The sequence below is a fragment of the Ixodes scapularis genome, unplaced genomic scaffold, assembly GCF_016920785.2.
Source record: "Ixodes scapularis isolate PalLabHiFi unplaced genomic scaffold, ASM1692078v2 PGA_scaffold1__304_contigs__length_218370807, whole genome shotgun sequence".
NCBI classification, from domain to species: Eukaryota; Metazoa; Arthropoda; class Arachnida; order Ixodida; family Ixodidae; genus Ixodes; species Ixodes scapularis.
The window spans coordinates 199,271,700-199,294,850 of NW_024609846.1; the positions used below are offsets into that span (position 1 = coordinate 199,271,700).

Here is a 23,151-nt window from a genome sequence, read left to right on the forward strand (position 1 = left end):
TAGCAAAGTCCCAGTTTCAGAAAACAATAATGCAGGTCAAGGCCACTGGAATAGAGCGACCCCCGTGTACGAAGTTTAGATGCCACTTGTAATAGTACCGTGTCTCAAAAAGTACAATTCGAGAAAAATATTGTAGATTGTAGGAATGCAGACACGTCAATTAACTTTGAGCACCTACATGAGTATGTCTCGGATAAATAACTATATCTCGTAAAGCAGAGGTTCCCAAATGGGGATCTGCTGACTCTTTGAAGTCCCTGAAGGCCTTCTCAGGTTCCCCTCAACCCTTAGTCGAGCTGAGCAATAGATTTATTGAAGCTGGCTGCTTTATCTAGACCAAACCATGTGAGCCGAATCAGTCGGGACTTTATCTCAGAGCTTGAGAGTTGGTTTGCATGCATTTAGCCATTCGCCATTGTAATCCTCCCCCTCCCCTCCCCAGTGGAAGGGGTCCCCCTTCACTTCCGCCGATCTACGAGGGGTCTCGAAACATCAGTGGTTGAGAACCACTGTCCTAAAGAACGCTACACTTTTTCAGCATGAAACCAAAAGTGCCTTCAACATGTGGGAAAGAAACCTGGCACTCAAAGGGTTAATAAACGAAGGAGAGAATGTGAGCAAACAAACCTCAAAGAGTTCTTCCAGCTCCAGAGGGGCCGCGCTGAACACCAGGGCATTGTTGAAGCCCACCGTGCGGCAGGCAACCTTGTTGCCGTTCCTCAGAACCACATTCTTGCCACAGCATCCATTGAACTGGTGGTTCACCGCTGGAACGACAACAGCAAGAGGGTTAACAAATGCACCCAACTTGCAGAAAAAAAAGAATCTCGGGAATTTTGATGCACAATGTTTGTTAAAAAGAGGTTTGAATTTGACACTTTCAGATGCTAGAAAACAAGCCTTTCCCCGCTCACTAAACCCCTTTTAATAACTCAGTGCCACCAGGGTCCATTTGCTCGCTGGGTTTGCGCCACGCAACACACGTTTGGGAAAAAAAAAAGATAAATTTCTTGGTTGCTTGTGGTACAAATACAGTCGAGCTTGGTTATAACAAAGTCGATGAGAATCAGAAATCACTTCGCTATAACCGACTTTGTTTTATCTGAACTTCATAAAAGTAACACGGAAAACAAAAAAGACACGGGCCGTGTCGGGCACATTTACCGTGCCTGCAGAAAGTGGTCAATACTTCCCCGCACGGGCTCTCTGCTAGATCAGAGTCGCTTCTCGCCAACGGCGAGAAGCTCCGATCAAAGGAAGGTCCTGCGAGCTACGTACGGACCGTGTCGAAAGCTGCGAATGGCCGCCGTAGAGGATGCCGGTTGATGGCGGTGCACTTTTGTTTCAAGGCGATTCGTCTTCTCCGTTTAAGTGCCGGCGGTGCTGAAACTCGCTATCGTTGTGTTTCGTTTATCGGGGTCATGTAGCTTGTGTTTGCGAAACGAGCTGCCGCCTGCGAGGAGGCAAAAGCGTTCACCTTCTGGAAACGTGTCTGCCAATCTGCCCAGTATACTCGCCACACTGGCCACACGACAACCAAATGCAGGCACCAATCTCCCAAGAGCTGTCCGCCATTAAATTCCAAATGCTCTCAATGGTTGGAGTTGCCTCTTCTTTTAAACCTAGGCTCTCTCCATGGGCCATGAAGTCACAGCCACATGACCTTGCGCGTACCTCAAATGATTTCACTGTATAAAGTAATTCATTTGCCTTAATGAAAAACTTTAGGCGGGCAGGATATGAACCTACGACCCTTTGGTTGCCAGCCAGACATGCTACGCACTAGGCCACGCAGACACGCTTGAACAGCTTGGAAACTAGCAGGGTTTCTATTTAGCCATTGCGTTTCACTACTAAAGGCGAAGCTTAAGCGTCCTCCTGTAATTTTTTACAGCGGAGCTGTTAAGGGCTAGGTTCCCCAGGATCGTGACCGGTATGTCGACACAAACCTACCTGGACAGCTACCGCCATCTGTAAGCGACGGCGGCAAGCACACAACCAGTATATTTTTCACCATTGCTCGTAGATGGCGAAAACCTTTCCAGCTATCGTAGAAGAATTGATAGTTGGGCGCATTGGTGGGAATTCATTGTAGGAAACAGTACGAAAAACAGACGACGACGACGAAGAAGAAGCACACGTAACGAGCGCAGCGCTCGTCATGTTTGTTTCTTCGTCCTCGTCTGTTTTGCGCGCTGTTTCCTACGCTCCTATGCTCTTATCAGTTTCGGTTGGGACTCACGATGGGTCGGCAGCGCGCCCTTTCAGGGAAAGGAGACAGGCTGCAGAAGGAGCGGCGACGTACGCAACAGCGTGAAAGGGTTCGCAACCACTGCAAAGCCGCTGTCGCCTCGACTTCCATTGCGTCCAGCGCTTCAGATTCCCTTGCCAAAGAGCACATCGCTCGCCTGGAAAGCCGCTGCCGAGAACAGAACCAGCGGTGTAAAGGGCGCCGGCGGGCCAACGCCACGGACGACGATCGTGCCACGGAGGCCAAGCGCAAGCGCGAGGCCCGGCGACGACTGCACTCCACGCCTGCTGAACAGTTCCTGGGTGCGACGGCGAGGTTCCGGAGGGAGTTCGTGGAGAACCCGTTTGGCAACACGTGCGCCGTGTGCGACCGACTCTGGTTTGCCGGAGACATATCCACGATCGGCGGCGTGTCGGACAAGAAGAAGCGGGAATCGGGCGCATGCGTGTTGCGGCAGTGTATTGACTACAGCTCCGCTGGTCTTCCTTCTTCACAAAAGTAGAAAGGATGGACTTTCTTTCTTTTTTTTCGAGGAACGTACAGCAAATTTTTATTATAGATGGACAATTTGCATTAAAATAAGACAAAAGCATTTTCTCGACTTCCAGGTATCATATCTTGCTCTAAATCAAAACTTCTGGTCCGAGTCGCACTGATGCGCAGATGCCGAAGTTGATGGAATCCTTGCAGGATTTACTATGTTTTCATCACTCCTGTCGCTGCCCATCAAACTATCGTCCGATTCCTAACAATCGGAAAGGTCGAAGGATTTGTCGTCACACATACCCGACTGTAGGGATCGCTTGAGGATTTGATCGTTTCCTGGAAACTGAGGTAATCGACCTTCAACCGTTCGGATGGGGGCACCCCGACGGCTCGCCCTGAGGATAGGGGGATGAGTGGCTTGAGCCCTTTTTAATCTTTGGCCCGGGAAGGAGACAGACATTCTCGCCTGTCGCCGCGAGGTAGTGGCACCCTCCCCGGCTTTGTCGTCACGGCGCGTTCCCAGTGACAGCTTGTCCTGTCGGGAGACTGCTACAATCAGGTTTTAGCGATGAGGGGCGCCGGTCTGGGTCCACTTGGACTCCATTATGCTTTACTCGCTCACTTCGAAAGCACGGCGTTAATTTGTTTTGACGCGGCGAAGTGGGGGGTGTTTTCCCCCTAAATTAGTAAAGTATCGCCCCGATTGGAGAGCTCCCCAAGGGGTTTAGCATTGTTTCTCTTCTTATAAAAGGGAAATAACGAGTTCTCTGGCCCTTCTGTGATTGATGGAGGACCCGCTGGCACTGGGGGCAATAGAATTGTATAATCGTCCGGATTGGACAGGCCCTGTGTCAGCAAGAAGTTTTCTCGTCCGCGCTGGCGAGAAAACGTTGAGTTTGAACAAGCCCGTGCGCGGAGCAAATTATCTCCTGCGGTCCGCCGGTCCGCGTAGCTTTGTCGCGAGCGACGAGCAGTTTCTTTGAGCCTCACCGTGCGCGGTGGGCACTTTGCGCCGAGGCATGTTTTTTTTCGCCTTTCTACTGTCGTGAGCGGACAGTAGAGTCCTGTAACCAAGTTTGCCGTTGTCGTTTTAATAGATTTGTTTTTATCAACCGTTGCTCTCAACTTTGAGCGCCTTTCCTCGAGGCTCCGCCACCACCAACAAGCAACGAAGCGACCATCCAGCGCGGCAGTCCACAATCGCCCGGCCCTGACCTAGGACTTCTAGGAAGGACCGGGACAAAACAACCTGACCCTCAGGGAGGGGCATTCTTTACTCCGACCATTAATCCCTTTCAAAAAGAAGGTTCCGTTGGCGGCTAAAGCGGGCCTCTGTGCCAGTCACATTGTTTTAGAGTGAAGGCTCACAAGCGACTGCTTTTTCTTTTTGGGCTAAATGGAGCGTTCTCTCTCTGTCGCAGCCAAAACAAATCAGCAAACTACCCAAGGTAAATGGAATAACAGGGGTTGCTTTGCCATCTGCCAGAAAGCACGCTAAAGCAGCGCCGAAACCGAAACACGAGTCACACTCGTGGTTGGGCTTTATGGTCCATAAAGGGTGGCACAAGCGACACCCATTATTAGGAGGCAAGGGGTTAAAGCAACAGCTTTACGGGCGACACTTTGCAGAAATTTTGACCTTGTGGGGTGTCATCACTGCAACAGAAAAACCCTCCTCTCCACTCTTAGCGCGACACCAGGGAAGGCGGGCTTTCCCGTCGGCCGTGCAGCGTGGAGATAGAAGGGAAAATCTTTGTGTCGTCTGCTCGAAAGACTTGTTTCCAAACATTTCTTGCGTTATGCGAAATCATGCATTGGCAGTATCCAGTCGCTATGCGTAAATTTTTGGATGGTTTTGGAAACTTCCATTGCGCTTACCCACTTGCTTCACGGATCACTGGTGGCAGTCGTCAGTGGCATTCCCGACACCAACCACAACTGCTATGAGAATTAACCGCGTCGCACCTCCATCCTCAGGCACGTGACGGCACCATTCCACCCACATTGTGCAACCGTTCTACAACCATGGCTTTTGTTTCTTTTTTTCTCTCTTCTCGGAGCAGCTTTTTAAAATTAAACAGTTCTGAGCATAATCTAGGATCGTATCGGATTAACCCAGGCGCTCCCACATGTCAGACAAGCGTCGCGATGGGTCTGGACAAGGATGTACAAACTTCAAAGTCCCGCTGCGTACAACGGAATAAGTGATCAAAAGAAAAATTGTGGACCCCATCCACTTCATGTCCTCCATCTTCACGTGAACCTCGAGCAAGATTCCTAGAGGACGACCTCAAAAAGGACTTTTAGGGCGATTTCGAGGACAATGCCTAGAGGATGACATCTAGGATGACTTCTAGGACGGCCTCTAGGACGACCTCTAGGAGGACCTCGAGGACGATGCCTAGAGGACAATGTCTAGGACAACCTCTAGGACGAGCTTGAGGAAGGCGTCTAGGACAACCTCGAGGACGACGCCTAGGACGACCTCGAGAATGATGCCTAGAGATGATAAAAAGGGATCAGGACTTCACTATCTAATAATGCCAAGGAAGGCTAACTCACGTTGGTTGCCCCCTTCTTATTTTTATTTATTCATACTTGCCACAAACCAATATGGAGATGGTTGCCCCCTCTTCTTATTTTTATTTATTCATACTTGCCAAGACCAATGGGGAGTTTTTTGTTGACACGTGAGGATGCATTTTTCCCCAGACCCTAGCCCATAACAGTTTCGGTGTAATACCGTCGTATCTTGCGATTAGGGACGAAAAGAGACTTCTTTTCATCTCTACCGCGGGTGCACACACTCGTGCGTACAGAAGGTGTGCTTGCTTGATGGGGAGAAGCGACTGTATGACGGCGGCACTGGCAGCAAGGAGAATGAACAACATTCCACTGCCATCACAAATTTCCAAAGCATTTGAGCTAAAAAGGAATCACGGCCGGCTTCGTTCGCCTGCCTCGTAGGCTTCAATGAGGCCCCTCCCGATACAACCGTGAAGCCTGAGCCCAGCCTTTAGCCCACAGGCTGGCCCGTACCCGTGTAGCCCTCTAGTGTCAAGTGACGTGAAGTCACGTGACGTCATGGTGTCGCATGACATGACGTCAGGTCATGTGACATTATTGTGCTACCAGGACTGGTCTTATATGGTGTCACAATGTCACATTATCTCCTAGTGACATTACGTGAAGTCAGGTCACTCAACTCACAATGCACGTCACGATGTCACGTCATAGCACCACGTGACATGAGCACCTGCAACACTTCAAAGGGTCGTTTGAGGACCCCTCGAGGACCATAAGACGTCACGATGCGACATCCGACACTGTCACATCGTAACGTCCCGTGACCCGATGTCACGAGACATGGTTGTGCGGCTAGTCTCACGTGACGTCACATTCTATAGTCAACTAAATCATGTGACACGATCACATAACGTAACATCGCATGCTCATGTCTGTAGCGTCGTACCTTGAGATACAATAATTTCGTGAGGAAACTGGCAGCAAGTATCATATTTTGTTTACAACATTTCGTGATGGCTTGGAAGCCAGCTGTGAAACATGTTTGGTGCTAAAAGAGACAGCAAACGACGTACAGAGGCTGTGGGCGGGCGTGACGCTTGCTCGGACGGCGTCCGGGCTGGCAGTCGATGCCAACTTTACGGGTGGCGGCAGCGCCGGCATGATGCGGTGCTGGGGCACGATAGACACCTGGGCGCACTGGCCGTACAGGTCCACCACCGCCCATACCCCTGCATCAGAGAACAAGAGCGTCAAAAGCTGACGGTGGTTGCACACTCGGAACGTCTACCGAACTGTTAAGGGACGATTTGTCTTTTCGCATACCAAATGCAGCACATCTTTCGGGCATAATGGGGCTATTTTAATGCAAAATGTGCTTTATGGGGCCTTTCCTATCAGAAAATTGTCACGAAAAAGCGTCATAACGACCGTCATACCGAGCATCGCGAACGAGTGACTCGCTGGGAGCGTTACAAATGCTCTAATAAAGTTTGAGCTCCAACACGCCTTAAACCTGAGTCGATGCGGTGGCAGTCGGATACCCTTGCCACAAGCTGCCAATAAATAATACAATAAAAATAAAATAATAAAATAAAGATAAAATAAAAATACTAGGAAATAAAAAAAAAAAAAAAAGAATTAAGGGAGGATCTGTTGGTGGAGCCTCAGGGAATGCCTTAGCATGACCTATGGGAAACGCCCCACACGTTTCCCTTTGGGAACGGCTTTGGCTTTTGGCATTTCCCAAAACTCGTGCTAAAGCATACTCCAAAGATGTGAATCTTTGGAGATGTGAATCAGATTCACGTCGGCTTGTTGCTTTTTGCACTGCATTTCAGCCGGCCGAGCTAGGCGCTGCTTCCTCTGTCTCGTTCGCCCTGACACTGCTGCAAGTTCAGACTTGCCCCAGCCTCCGCACGCGCATTGGCCCCCTGACCTCACCTCCCTCTCACCTTTGACCTTCGTTACTCTCCTCCTCTCTATGCTTTTCTTTACACTGTTTTTGTCTGCAGACGGACGCCCCCTGGCGCTAATGCACTGATAAAAATACAAAATAAAAACAACGATAAATCTAGCCGAAACGACACACGAAGCATGGTTTGTGTGGGACGTATTCTGTGCTCCCTGGTCTTCGACAGCCTGATCGAGCCTGAATAGTTTTTCTAACCTTCTTAGACTCAAAAACTTCCCGAATAAAACCACCAACTTTTGCTAAGCTCCAAGATAGATTTTCCCTGCCTTCTTAGGTTAAAAATGAATCGTGGCATAGGACATATATATGGTGGTCCCTCGTTATAACTACTGCTAATCTACCTCAATACGCCCTTGTTATGAATTATTGCCGATATAAAATTCGTTATAATAAATTTTATATCGGCAGTAATTCGATAAATGCGAGAGCCAAAAAAACAGTGACAGCAGTTTCGAAGACGGACGGGAACACGGCGGAAGACCCTGACTGTATATTTAATTAAACAAACCTCGGTTATGAACAACTCGTGTAGTCTTTACTGAAGAGTAAAAAAATAATTAAGTGGAGTTTGCCGATAGTTTTATCCAGGCATCAGTTCTTTTCGAACTGCTTGAGGCTCTGCAAGAGCACAGTCACCGCCGCTGCACTCCACTTTATTCCAAAGCAGCCGTAGGATGTTCCGCGTCTCTGCACTTGTCAGTGTCTCCCAAGGTACCTCTCCGACCTTGCTTCACGTTTCCCTCGGTCGCACACAAGGCCTACGATCGCAACATCTGTGGCGGGAGCAACAACGGGAATGTCCGCATCGACAAGCACGACGTCGTTCGAACGTTCATGGGACACTTATGGGATGGTAGAGAAACTCCGAAGATATCTCTGGCAGCACCGACATCCCACGAATGTCCACGAGAGATCCATGCAAAATTGGGGCATTCTACGGTTGTTCCAGGCGAAACAGATGTCCTACAAACGTCCATAGGACATCCTTAAAAGGTTGGAACATTACGAGGACGTCCCAGATGGCACAGACGTCCTACAAACATTCGCGGGACATCCTCGGAAGGTTCCAAACGTCCCAGGTGGCACAGACGCCCCTGTAAAGCTCCAAAGGACGCATGTAGAACGTCAGGACGTTCCGAGGACGTTTGCAGAACCGCCCTTGCAACCAGGGCGGTGTCCAGGCCTGTAGCCGACTCACGTGGGGGCAGGTTCCTGCAGGCGACACCCTGGTCCTCCCCGTTCACGAAGTAGCGTAGGCATCCCTCGGAGTCCCGCATCATGCCCACCCGGCTGCCCACGCCCAGCTGGTCCAGGTCGCACTTGTAGCCGTTGCGCACCGTATTCCCGTTGCGCATGATGGCAGACCCACTGCGGGCAACGAGGGGCACGCTCCACTCGCCCGTCTACAAGTGCTCGTACGTCCTGGCTTGGCTGACATGTATAAGCAGCTCTTCCTTCCATGGATTCAAACCACGTCAACGAGAATGCCCGACTAAAACCAAAGAGCATGCATTAAAAGCCAAGCGTATTTGGGGGGGTCAATGCCACCAAACCAACTCCAAGTTGTGCAACAACGGCACGAGTTGGGACCATGAGCTCGTGATTTCACCCGTCTCTGGTACCATCATCCTCCGTGAACTGGAGCTTAATTGGAACTTACTTAAATCCTAGTCTACAGCTGTATCTCAACCTCGTCAAAGTTACACAAGAAAAAAATCTTTCTACGACACAATATTTTCATCGGATGAATGGGTTGCTGCTTTCTCTCAACGGCGCGTTGGGGAAGCCAGCAGGTGTGTCGAGGCAGTCGTTTCGGGCAACTGCCAACCCACAGCACTCTTCCCTCTTGCCAATTAACGGGTACTATTAAAGGCGATTCTGATTAATTAGTGACGGGAAAAAATCACCTTTGAGCTTGTTCGTTTGTTTGGTATAATCCAGAGAAAAGGGGAAGAGAGGCAAAAGCAAGTTGTTTCAAAGTCAGCAACAACACGAAAGAATAAACATATAACGAATGGGAAGCACAGACTGTGTGCTTTTCTCGTCCATTTGTGTTTATTCTTTTGTCTCGTTGCTGCTGTTACCAACGTGCTCGTTAAGCATTTATCCAAAGTCAGGCTACCACATCTGACAGATATTAAATATTAACGACATGAGACATCCAAACAATGGTAACCTTCATTATTAGATATTTCGATGCTCTGCCGAATCTTTTCCGTTTACCTGAGCATCCAAGTGTCGTGGCTGATGTCAGTCATTGTGCTTGGGAACTCCAAATCTTCGGGCCTGATGGCGGTAACACCTTCGAGGACAAAGAAAAGAAACGAGGATCAAACTAAGAATCACAAAATACTGACCAGCAAACTGCAACATGAAAACAATTTCTGGTGAGGATAAATTTTTTAAGATGCAACCGAGGCTTTTTGGCAACTGGAGCTGCCTTCTAGATACTTACATGGTAGTTTGCTCCGCACGATGCGTGCGAGCAGAGTTTTTGAAAGTTGAGGCACCTCAAAAGAAGAGCTTGACGGCTTGAGAAGCGTGTTCCCATCGGCCACAACTGCCTAAATTCCGGTCTTTCAACAAAACGTTGGTCAGTGGCCTGAGGCTTCCAGGAGCTTCCTCCCGCAGCAATTCCAACCAGCCATTGTGCTGTCTTTGTGATACCAGAGACTAGAGTTGACGTTCCTCACCAGTATCGACCAGCAGTCTCCTATCTTGCCTATAGATCGCAAATGGTCCTGAATTGGCATAAAATCATATCGGAGGAACCGGCGGGCTGTTCTGTCGGATGTTACGGTTCCGATGTTTGGTCGATCAAGTGCAGACGGGCAAACGTGAGTGTCGCTGTTGTCACGGCGTTCCAAGTCCTGCCTGCCGAAGCTTCCGCAAACTATCAAGAGCGACTTGCAGCAGAGTAGGCCACCTCTGCAGCTGTGCCATCGCCAGGATCACGGCACGACGCGAGTGCAATGTCGTCACGTGGAATGACCACAAGTGAGGATGCGGCCAACCGACCAGTCCACACCCATAGAATGTGAAAATGGGCCTTTTGGTACATCATTACTAGGGTTGTGCGAATATTCAAAATTTCAAATAGTAGTTAAGAATAATACACTATTCAATATTCATACCTGCCAACCTGTGGACTTTCAAAATTGTAGAAGTCCCGCGGCCGCGGCGGGGGGGGGGGGTGGAAGGGGGGTTACGCGAAGCGATGTGCAGCTTAATGTCAGCCTGGCCAGCGTGCGAAACGCTTACATCACACGTGCACGTGCTACAGAATCCAAACTTCTCTTGCTTTTTGGGTGGCACGAAGCACAGAAATTTCGATGTGTAGGACTTCAGGAACACCTAAAAGTACCTCTTTTGAGGTTTCGAGTTATGCATTGCGCCGCGAAGCCACAGTGACCAGGAGAATGCTACAGTTACACGTGCAGCAAACACAGACGCCGAACTTCTCGCCTCGAAACTGGCCAAAACAACGAGGCCCAACAATGTCTGAACACGCCGAACCAACGTGCACCCGTGCACTGCCGAACACGCGAACAAAGGCTTTGAGCTTTGGATTGGTTTTCGATCCGTTGCCACCGGATAGACGGATAGTGAAAACCACAATGCTGCTGTGGACGGTACCTATCGTCCTCTTGTGGCGGTGCAAGATACCGCCAATAACCGAGTTACAAAAAAAAAAAAAAAATAAATAAAAAAAAATAAAAAAAAAATATTTTTCGTAAAATTTGAAGCAAGATTTATAAAATCGTAAAATCAGTCCTAATTCGTACATTTTACGAACAATATGGAGGAGTTGGCAGGTATGAATATTCTCTTCGAGAGGAACTGCACTATTCGCGTTTTTCGAAGTGTTGATTGCGGCGGGTTAGCCCCGTTGAGTGCGCTTCTTGCCAAGCACCGGTGCGCTGCGGAGAAGCAATACCCGCGAAGCGAGCTCCGTGGGTGTTGCTTCTCTGCATTACATTGGTGCTCGGTAAGAAGCGCACTCAACGGGGTAACCCACCGCGATAAACACTTGAAGTAGGAATATCGTAATTGCGTGCTTGGAAGAAAAGCATACATTCAAAGCGGGATGGTGCACCCCTGCCGACTGTATTTAAATATAAATGGAAACTTTGTGAATCTGCATATCTACATTCTAGTAAAAGTTTCAAAATTAAACTGCTATGCAAGAGTACACTACAATAGGCAGAGATGCCCTTAAAACCTGCATTCATCATGCGCGATTCATTCTTTTTTAGCTCGAGATTAAAGAAAGAATATTTTATATAGCAAGATTTGTAGATTCACTCAATTGGGTATAGTTGGCCAACTTTATAGGATTCGTTTTATGTCAAATCCGTCGTTTACTTGCCATCCCAAAACACCGGACTTCTGAGGTAACAGTTCATAAATATAGATAGATTCAGCTTAGCTTATAAATGAACAAGTGTAACAACCTTCAAAGGTTTAGCTGGGTTTTCATCTAAGCATTATGCAATGGTAGTAGAGCACCTAAAAAGTGCCAAAAAAACACAAGGACGAGGAAGCAGACACACACGAGAGCTCTGTCTACTTCCTCGTCCTCGTGTTTTTTAGGTGATCATGAACCAACTGGCCCAAATTGCTACCTTAGTGGTAGTGAAAGGCGTGCAAAAACTATTCGATATTCCAATTGAAAATATTCAGCCTAGACCACTAGTCGCTTCAAAGTCAAAATTCACTATTCACGCAAGACTAATCATTACTACGTGAAAGCGCAAAAAAAAAAGAACCGGGACAAAGAAATAGGAGTGAATGCACAAAGCACTACTGACAGCTGAATTGTATTTGAAAACCACAAACATATACAGTCGCCGACCAATTTTTGAGATGCCGCCACGATAGTACTGCGAACTTAGTCGCGGCCATTTCGGTTGTTTTGATTTTGCCTTGTAGCCTGACTACCACGTCCTACGCAGGTTGTGGCTATAGTCGGGTATTCCGGTTCCACTATTACCAACATGGCCGCCGTCTGCCCATTCTTATGGCTCTTCCAGTTCTTCTTGTGGTCAGTGTTTTTTGAGTGTGACCGCGAGAAGAGCGGCTGTCTGCCGTTCTTGTGGTCTTTGAGTGCAAAGGGTTTTTGCCGACAGGCTTAGTACTGAAGCGAGCTTGGAGGAGTAAACGTGGTCTCCACATAGTGCCAAACGGCGCCAACTTCCAACTTCGCTGTTTGTGCCAACGAGAGCGCCGACAAAGCACAGCACCGTGATCAAACAGATCAACAAACAAGTGAAAAGTGAACGAATATAAAGCGGAAGTTGCACGAGAACTTAAAACTGACATCCAGCAAGTGGAAAGTGCCAATACGCAGCGGAATATGCGTGGAAATATTATATTTTGACTGAAATAAATTTTTCGGACTGCTTGATTATTTAAACAATATCGGAGTCCCTTCCGAGTCCAAATGATCGGCCGGTGACTGTATAAGCAATTCAGTATGACTTCGAATGTTGTACAATCGTATATGTGTTTGTGTTTTCTATATAAAGTTCAGCTGTCGGTAGTGCTCTGTGTGTTCACTCCCACTAGTTTGTTCTCGTTTTTTTGGCCCTTTCAGGTATTAACCGCACTCCCACCCTTGACGACTGAACAAACACAGGGCTTGCTTCTTGCACCATTTATTCTTGGGCGCGCTTGTCGGCTAACTCTGCAATCTCTTTACGATACTAAGAAGCTCACACGTGCCCTGCATTCCTTAAAGGAACACTCCCCAATATCAATATTTCTTTTCTGCAAACAACAGAAGATGATTTCTAGGGATAGCCCTAAAAGTGTCAGGCTTGAATACTGTGTACTTGCAGAGAAAAAATATATTTTCAGAAAGCTAGATTTGAAACGCCTGCCCGAATCTATGAGGTAGTTAGCAAAATGGTGCACTCCTTGCCTACGAAAAGGCAAACAGCACACAGTAAACTAGGGGACTAAAGGAAGTGCAAACAGAACAAGCGCTGACTCTCAACTGAACTTTAATCACATGAAAACAAAGCAAAGAAGCAGCAACTCTGCCCACGTCACATGATACATTCACCATGTATCCAAAAAAACCATCTCTTTACTACTCAAGCCCAGTGACGTTTGGCTTACGCAGTCCGCGCTCGCTTTGATAATTGCATACGCCTCTAAAATTTCTCTATACACTCTGTCCCTTCCATTGCCAATGATACCAGTCTTACTGAAGATAGGTCTGCACCCCCATCCATGACAATGCAATGGCAGATGCCCCCCTACAGCTCCATTCACTGATAGCAACGACAAGTCATGCTCCCGCAGTCTGTGATTAACACATCTGCCCGTCTGACCGACGTAGGCTTTTCCACACGTTAGTGGAATCGTGTGTGTACACAACTCCCACCTTGCAAACAACATATTGATTTTCATGCTTCACCGAGCAAGCAGGGCGTTTGTCCTTCATATCGGCAACTCTCGCGCGTAGCTGCGCCAGCTTACACGGAGCGGAAAACACCAATGGCACATCGTACCTCAAGGCAACTTTTTTCAAGTTGTGTGAAATTTTATGGAGATACGGTATTATGAGCGGTCTCTTATTTGGCCTTTCCCTCCGGAGACGGGGTTCCCCCTTGAGTTTCTGTAACAAACCCTCCGCAACGCTCAATAAAACCGAAGTTGGGAAACCTGCCACTGTCAGGCTCTCGACCTGCCACTGTCAGGCTCTCAACCTGCCGGGTAAAACTATCGTTAATCACATGATGACATGACTTCTCGAGTGCAGCTTGTCAGCAAGACGAGGCAATGCTTCTTTTGACCAGCTTACGAGTGCGATGAATCATATGGAAGATCCTTCTTTGAGCGTGGGTGATAAGACCAGCAAACGTGTTTAGTAATGAATTCTAATTTCTAATTTTGTAATTTAATTTAGAATTGTAATTTAGTAATGAATTATAATGAGATAAGGGACAGAGTGAATAGAGAAATTTTAGAGGCGCATGCAATTATCAAAGCAGGCGCAAACTGCGTAAGCCAAACGTCACTGGGCTTGAGTAATAAAGAGATGGTTTTTTTGGACACGTGGTGAATGTGTCATGTGACGTGGGCGGGGTTGCTGTTTTCTTTGTTTTGTTTTCATGTGATTAAAGTTCAGTTGAGAGTCAGCGCTTGTCCTGTTTGCACTTCTTTTAGTCTCCGTTTACTGTGCACTGTTTGCCTTTTCGTCAATATGAACCAACTAATCCACATCACCAACCTCACTCCTTGCCTTTTTGGACTACTTGAAAAAAAAAGTCGTTTCTCTCCTTCCCTCTCATGGGCACGCGCATGTGCAACCCAACCCGCAAGGGCATTTCGCGAGACCTTTTTTTGCATGCGGACGATGCATCACTTTTCCTCTTTTTTTTAGCGGCGTTAGTCGGCCTAAAACAATCTATACAAAGGAAGAAAACGACGTGTAGCAGACCTTGGTGATCGACATCAGGGGTGATGTCACGAAGGAGTGAGAGATGGTCCGAGAGGTTATCTGGCACCGGAAAAACGACTCGTCCGAGGAGTTCTCGACTCCCCCGTCGTGCGCGACCCCTCTCAATGCCCTTGGCACAGCCGCCACGTTGAGGGTAAGAGGAAAAGGCTAGGATACCTACAATGTTTCCTCGCAGACATTTCCGGTCTTTGATTTTTATTTTCCTGAGCAAATATAACTTTTATAGTTGGCCAAAGAAATAACAGATAGTAACACCTCCCACGGTGCTCACGGTTTTGCATTCAGGCAGTTCGCAGTCGTAAAAAACATATTTGATGAATAACAATAATAGGTATTACAGACAGGCAACTTGCAACACCTACAATTGTTTTAGAAACTGTCTTCGCCAATTACGTCACCAAAAAAAAAAAAAAAAAAAGCGAGAAGGAGCTCAAATTGGGGGAGAAGGACACAGACTTTAGCAAGCTCTTTCGTGCACCAAATTCTTTTCACAGCTGTTTATTGCTAGGGTTCCATGGATTTCTCATGTGTAGCGACTAAAAACTATACGCTTGAAGCGCTACACGTGCCACACGCCTTCCCCGTATAAAAGATTCAAATTAAATAACCAAAATAAATCGTTCACGAACGCGCGTGCAAGATGCCACTTGTTTTAGGCTTTTGCTTTAGAACAGTTACTGCTGCAGACGCCGGCACGTGCGGCGCGCGGAACACCTTTCCCTACATTCTCCTTGATGCTTGGGTAATTGAGCAATGTCTATTCAATAGATTAGTTATCAATAGGCACCATTTTCAAGATCAGTAGACTCTCAGGTAGATAAGAAAAATTTCTCAAAGAATTGCCGCTGTGCAACCAGCGTCGGCCATGTCTATGCTCGCATCGCCCTCTCTCTGTCGTCGTTCCAAGTGCTTGCGTGCCTAGTTTCCTTTCCTTCCGCTCTTCCAAGGTGGCAGTCCAGTTGCGCATGTTTACTTTCCGCCGGGAGGTGGTCCCGTTGCGTGTCTAGTTTCCTTCGGCTCGTCGGGGCGGGCCTGTGTCGTCTGCTAAACAGCTTCACTGGTCATCCACCTTTAGAAAGTGGAATGGCTCACAATTTGTTTTTAATATGATTTTTTTGTTTATGCATTTTCTAAGTGTTTGAGACTGTAAAAAGGAAAATATAGACCTTGGGGTTGCCGGCGGCCCTTTAAGCATCGGGCAACCGGGGTCCAGACATGCCTTTCCCGTAGACTCACCGGCCTCAATGGAGCCCGACCAGCGGTCCACCATCTGGTCGACGACCACCTCAAAGAGCTCGTTGTCGGCCAGGGGCTGGCTGCTCACCACGATGGCGAAGTTGAACTCCCCGTGGGCGTTGGGACGCACCGCTGTCAGGCCATTGTTGAGCACCCGTGCATTGCGGCCGTGCAGCTCGCTGAAGCGCACCTCCGCCGCCACCTGGTCTCCCTCACCCAGGGACGGGGAGGGCACCGCAGAGAGCAGCTCCGGAGGGGCGCCGCTCTCTTCCGAACCTTGGGAGAAAGGGCCGCCCTTCCGAGGGTCAAGTTTTTTTTCTAAAAGATGTTTTCTGGCAGTCGGGTTCATCTCCAAAGGAATAAGTATAAAGAGAGGGTTCTTGAAATGATCTAGCGGGGGCACATACGGTGACTGCAAGCTTATCAGGTTTTCAAGCATCAAATGGAAATATCAAAAAGTTGTCTCCTTTCTTCCAATCAGTTTCATTTTGGAATGTCCGCTTCCGAGACATTCTGGCGGTTTCAGACTGCAAACTGGAGGAACTTTACGGAGCTTCTTTGTCGAATGACGACCTCTCATCCTCCGAATTCAATTACAAAAAGCTTTAAAAGCCCGGAAGAGTCGGAGCAGCCGACGTTTGAAGTGACCATCTTGTACGTTTTACATGCGTGGAGCCTCTAATTTCAAGACTGTATATAGCCCTCGCAAAGTGTAACACGGTGCAAATATAACTTTTATACCAGATAGTAACATCTCCCTCGGTGCGTGCGGTGTTACTTAAAAAACCTTCATCTCGCATGAATGCCCCTCCCCCCCTCCCCGCACCAAGAGATTGCCCGTCCCATTTCTCCGGTGAAATATCTGCGACATAAAAATTTCAAAAGGTAGCCCAACCTCTCATCAGACATTGTGCGACATCCGACGAGAGGGTGGGCTACCTTTCGAATTTTTAGTAATCAATATTTCACCAAAGAAATGGGATGGGCGGCCTCCCTTGGGAGGGCGTTCATGCGAGATTTGAGGGGTTTTGCGATATTTGCGAATTAAAATCTACTTAGTATCTACCAGAATTAGTCCCTTATAACATTGTCAGAATTCTTTCGAGCCTGTGGTGAAAGAAAGAATAAACATAAAAATGGTTATGCAGCTGTTCTCTCACCATAAGCGAAGGAAATGCATTCGAGACCAAATACGTGAGCCTCGATGCACTAAGGAAAGATATGCGGACCAGAAGACCCACTGGGGTCATCGGGTAGCCTTTCACCATATAAATAAATCTACCGACCGTCTCACTTAGATTGGGGACCGGAAGTGGGACTTCTCGAGAGCCGACGTGTTACCACAGCGTCCTGGGCTTGCATACTAAGCCTCCTAGCGTGGTTGGCATGGCTGCCGTTAGGAGGGACGCAGAGAGACAGTGCGCTCCGTGTGGTGCACTCCCGCTGGACGTGCTTACTCAACTCGAGTATCGTGCACATAGGAGTGGCCAGGGGAGGCGCTACCTGCTGCCCCACAGGACCATACAATCTATACACCAGCAGCCTCCACAAGCCTTAGTGTATCTAGTTTCCAGAGTGCTTTCAACTGCTCCATCGGGGTCACGTAGTTTACAGGCCACACTTGTAACATGAGCTGCTGAGCCGGTGACAAAAGCATCCATCGACCTCGAGCGCCTCACCTCCGCTTTTCTCCTCATCTCGCGACGACACAACGCACGCGCACTAGCGACTAATCTGCGAAGGAGACGTCCGCCATTAAAGCGATGCTCTCCGTGGTTCGAATTTCTTTTAAACCTAGCCTCTTTAGACACCGGTCACAAGCAGTCAAGCGGCCTCGGGCGTGTGGCCACCGACCCGGGGTGGCCCACCTGAGTGGTCCACGACGGAGGCCTGGGCCGTCTGGCCGTACAGGTCGATGACCCCGTAGACCCTGGCCGGCACGTTCCTGGCGGCCACCCCCTGGTCCGCCCCGTTGATGAAGAAGTGCAGGCTCCCGTCCGACGTCCGCTTCACCCCCACCCGGTCTCCCACCTGCGCGGCCGACCAACCGGAGAGGCTTAAGACCCCGGGAAACGCCTAACGAGCTGCCAAAGCCAAGCGCGCAAGCTGACTGACCAAGTGCTTAGTTTGTCAAGCCACATTCGTAAAGAGCCAAAATCCCATCTGCAGAGAGCATATGGCACATCGCCTCGCGAGAAAAAGGATAGAAATAAGCGTGCCGAAAAACAGGACCTATGAGCAAACCACTACTCCTAATTGCCTGTTCTTTCCACAAATGTACTATATGCGGCTGAAAACATACAAATATTAAGGCACTTTTTCGATCTACTGCATGAACGTCCCATATGCAGAATGCATTACAATTTATACGCACATCTGGGCAGTGTGACATCATGAGAGGTCATGTGACACTGTGCCACGTTGCATCACATCATGCGATAGCGCAACTTGACACCCAACGTTACTAGATTCAATCGCAACGACGTCGTGACTTCCTACAGCACCACGACTCCACACTGCGAATCCAGTGACACCACGTTGCGACATCACGTGACCCGTCGTAGCCAGACACGCATCATTCAACCGCACGACCCGTGCCGGCATCCCTTTAAATTTAGCCGACGACGTCGCTTCTTTGGGAACAGAACGACTATGCAGCGAAAATCCCAACTTGGCTTGGGTTGTGCTCTGCATTAACGAGACCGCCAAGGGTGCACCTGCCTGCAAGGTGTCCAGGTTGCGGCAGTAGTCGACGAGCACCTCGGTGCCGTTGTGCATGACCCCGCAGCCGGTCATGATCCAGGTGCCCGACCGCACGTTGGTCATGGTGGTGGGGAACTCGAGCAGGTGTGGGGGGAACATGGTCACCCCAATGTCGATGGAGCCCGTCCACTTGGACACCTGCTGCTCCAGAACCACCTCGAACAGCTCGTCCGCCCGCAGGGCCCGGTTCGTCAGCACCACAGCATTGTTGAAGCCGTCCAGGGCACTGTGATTTGGCACAGCCTTAAATATGAGGAACTAGGTACGTGTTCCTGAACTTCTCAAGCATATAGAAATCTGTTATTGCCTCTTTTATGTCATGAACGGCAATTTTATGTCTTTGGGCTCGACAAAAACGAAGTACACAGAGACACGCGACGGAACTATGACGATTATGAGCGCAGACTGTCAGAAAGTGACCAGTTAAGTAGCTGCCATGTCAGGTAGAGTATTAAATACTCTTTTGTTCCATTTAACAAACATTTTCTGCGTGACTCTTCGCCTGCTTCACGGTGCTAAGCATAAGAAATGTTGGTTAGGAAAACAAGCTTTGTGATTGCCGCCCAGTGTTTCTATAAAAGGTGGACTGAAGGGGTTTGTCCTAAGACTTTCGCAATATTTTGAAAATATTACTTCTTTTAGCTCAGTTGCGTCGTCATTCTACTCAGGGTACAGCCGTAACGACTAACACATTTTACTTGCCTTGCAAAATTCGAAGTCAAATTGCACATACCTGAAATTTGGAACGCGATCGTAATATCGCAAGATATTGTAAAACATAATTCGTAAACTATTTTCCATAATATATATGGCGACGAGATACCCACTTCATGATTTTATACGCTGCAATTAATTCCTTAGTTCAAGAGCACTACTATAATTCAGCTTTTAAAGAACACCTAAAAAGAAAAGAAAAAAAAAAATTTTTAAAACAGTTTGGTTGGGACTTGCGTGTCAAAAAATTAATTTTACGCGAAAAAGAAATTTTTTTAGAGCAGTATTGAGGGCGCGAGACACAATTTTGTTGGTAGTCATCTCCTTTCCACTTGTTTTCTCTCTCAGCACTTCGGGCGTCTGGAGAAGAGGTGGATCGGCTTCGCCTTTACGTTGAGGTGGAAAGAGCAAATGCCCGAATGACCACCTCGTTGAGCGAATGACCATCCCGTGACGTCATGAACTTTGTGCGCAGAATTTCAAATAAATCTCTCGCCGTCAATATTGCTCTAAACAAATGTATAGTTCGCGTAAATCTTTTTTTCTTGACACGCATGTTCCAAACAGACTGTTAAAAAACTTTTTTTTTTTTTTTTCGTTTCAGGACTTTTTAATGTTGTGATGCAAATTTGTATCAATCAAAGGTATTTTAGGTCGCCTACCCAACTTCGTAACAACTTTTTGATTGAGATAAAATATATGTGACTGAGGTAAACCTATAAATGTTGAGCCATAGAAACACAACCTTTTGCATGTTAATCAAGATTTCCCTTTCATTTCATTTATTATACCCTCAGGGCCCGAAGGCATTACAGAGGGGGAGAGCAACAAGAAGGTTAATGCAAATAACATAATACATATTTAGACACACTCAGTAATAAAGTAATTAGTTATTGTACTTTTAAAGAGCTCAGAGTCCGTGATGATCGCGATCGACCGGGGAAGGTGGTTCCCTCCTGGGATGTACGGGGAACGAAAGATGAATAAAACGTGGTTGTGATAGAGTTAGGAATGCCCACCTTATGTTGATGATCAAGACATGAGGAAACATAGACAGGCCGAGCAATTATTTTGTCGCGCAGGAAAGAATTATGGTGATACATTTTATGGAATAGGGAAAGACGAGAAATTTTACGACGTAGGGATAAAGATGGTAATGAGAGAGTTGTTTTCATAGAGGTGACGCTAGCGGTGCGGTGATAGTTTGCGAGGATGAAACGAGCAGATCTGTTCTGAACGGCTTCCATTGTAGATACAAGAGTGACTAGTCCGGGATCCCAGACAGAAACTGCATAAACTTGGGACGAATTAAAACTTTGTAAAGAGTTAATTTCAGTGAGACAGGGGCTAATGAAAAATTTCGCTTGATGTAACCTAACATGCGGTTAGCTTTAGCTGAAATATGTTGAATATGTGTTTTCCATGAAAGGTTAGAAGCTATATGTACGCCTAAATATTTGTACGAAGATACCGGTTCTAGATGAGCATTATTAAGGAAATACTTAGGAGAGTCCTGAGACTGGCGAGACACACGCATGACCTTGCATTTGTTAGTGTTAAGCTTCATAGACCACGAGTCAGACCAACGGTAAATAGCACTAATGTCTGATTGGAGTATACAGGTGTCATTATGATTGAGAATCTCACGGTAAAGTACACAGTCGTCAGCGAACAGAGATACGGACGAAGAGACACTAGTGGGTAGGTTGTTAATATAAATTAAGAATAGCAACGGCCCTAAGACTGTCCCTTGCGGAACCCCTGACGCAACTTTGACAAAAGAGGAGTTATTGTTATTCACAGTGACAAATTGAGACCGTTGAGTTAAAAAAGACTGTATCCATGCGAGAACGTTATTGTCTATGTTAAGTTTGGAAAGTTTTAGAAGCAGAAGATTGAGAAACTTTGTCAAATGCTTTGGCGAAATCCAGGAAAATGCAGTCCGCCTGGGATCCTCGGTCCAGAATGTGATGTAGGTCATTCGTGAAAGATAGTAGTTGGGTCTGACATGAAAATGTTTTTCGAAAACCGTGTTGGGCATTGTTGAAGAAGTTGTTAGATTCTAAGAAGTTGACGAGGTGAGAAAAAATTATATGTTCAAGAAGTTTGCAAGGAATGCTGGTTATTGAGATCGGACGATAATTAAGAGGGGAATGTTTATCTCCAGCCTTGTGAATGAGTACCACCTTCCCTACCTTCCAGTCTGATGGGAGAAGAGCGTCTTGTATAGGTTGTTCAAATAATTTTGTTAAAATAATTGAGGAGTATTGTTTAGTGTTTTGTACAAACTTAGAATCAATGCCGTCCACTCCTGCTGAAGATGACAGTTTGAGTTTATCTATGATACGATTGACACCAACGTAATCAAGAAAAAAAGGATCCATTGGCAAGTAATCGGCACTCTCTAGCGAAGGGAAATTGTGCATGTTATCAGTAGAAAATGAATCTGCAAAAGTACTATTTAATAAATTTAAACACTCATCGCTGGCTATACAATCACCATTTGCAGTTTTTAGTGTGATAGATGACTGCGTCTTTTTGTTTATTGTGTTCCAGAATCGTCTAGGATTGTTGATCAACATTGCGGGTAGGCTATGAGTCATGAATTCTAGTTTGGCGTTTTCAATTGCTTTTTTGTACACTTCAGCAGCAGTACGATAACGCAACCAACGGTGCTCGCACGTAGATAATTTTGCGGCGCGAAATAGACGCTTTTTTTTGTTTGATAAGCGTTTTAAGGCTCTGGTGAACCAGGGTGACTGAGAGTTTTCGATAACTCTCCTTAAGGAAATGTACTGATTTGTTAGTTTATTAACTTCGGTTTTGAAAAAGTTCCAGTTTTCTTCTACTGAGCGACTTGAGAAGAGTGATAAATATTCATCGAGGAAAGTTGCAAGGTCAAGATTAATTTTATCAAAGTTAGCTTTGGCGTAATCTCGAATTTGCTTCACAGTCGCGTAAAAATTATATAACGCAATTTTTAATTTTTGTTACCTCAAAATAAAAGTGGGTTGTACGAATGATGAACAACTCTATAATTACTCGTTTCACGGTGCAAATAGTGCCCATTGCCAAAACAATGCGGAAAATATATTTTCAATTTAGCGGTTCAAACCAGTTTGAACCAGTTTCAACCGTTATTTTTGTTCCCCGAAGCTGAGTCACAACTTAATCAAAAACCGTGAACCAGAACCCGAACCAAACCGATAAAAATTTTGGTTCGACACTCTGCTAAAAACAAAATCCCGTATTTGGATATTCTAAACATCCAAGCACCTCTCTCCAAAATATTATAACATGACGCAAACTCAAAGTATATTAAAAAAAAAAATAAAAATAATTACATTGCGAGGAATGGGCCCGAAATCTCCCCGAAAGAGAAGACCGACGTCAAAAATCACCCTTTTCGCTCTCATTCCAAAGCTTTTTTTCTTGGTATAAATATCTGTCGCCATTCAAAATGATGTCCACCCAGGGAAATAGCGTGTTTCCGCAGAGAAAGAAACCGAGCTACCAATTGGCTAAGGAGCACGGGCCGCAGCGAGCGCTCTTGCTATTGCCCACATGCCTCATCTTCTGCCTCCTCTCCCTCCTCCCCTTTCTCGCAGTGTGACGGGACCAGCTGAGATTGTAGTCTGCTAGCTTCAAGCACATTATTTTTCGGTGTTTGCCTGCTTTGTTCAGCTCCTTAGGAGACATCAATGGTAGTGATGGCAATACCTAGTGTGAAGC

The 23,151-nt window shown here is 47.0% G+C and overlaps 1 protein-coding gene across 1 annotated transcript in view; it reads right to left on the reverse strand.

Annotated features, from left to right (window-relative positions):
* The window catches only part of LOC8024351 (neuralized-like protein 4), a gene marked incomplete at its 5' end in the record, with an annotated part of 67,010 nt that overhangs the window by 35,830 nt on the left and 8,029 nt on the right, over nt 1-23,151 (reverse strand). The window contains 7 exon segments of the mRNA XM_040208123.2: nt 628-767; nt 6,337-6,492; nt 8,434-8,603; nt 9,459-9,537; nt 15,943-16,218; nt 17,811-17,973; nt 18,664-18,931. Coding sequence (XP_040064057.1) covers nt 628-767; nt 6,337-6,492; nt 8,434-8,603; nt 9,459-9,537; nt 15,943-16,218; nt 17,811-17,973; nt 18,664-18,931 — 1,252 coding nt within the window.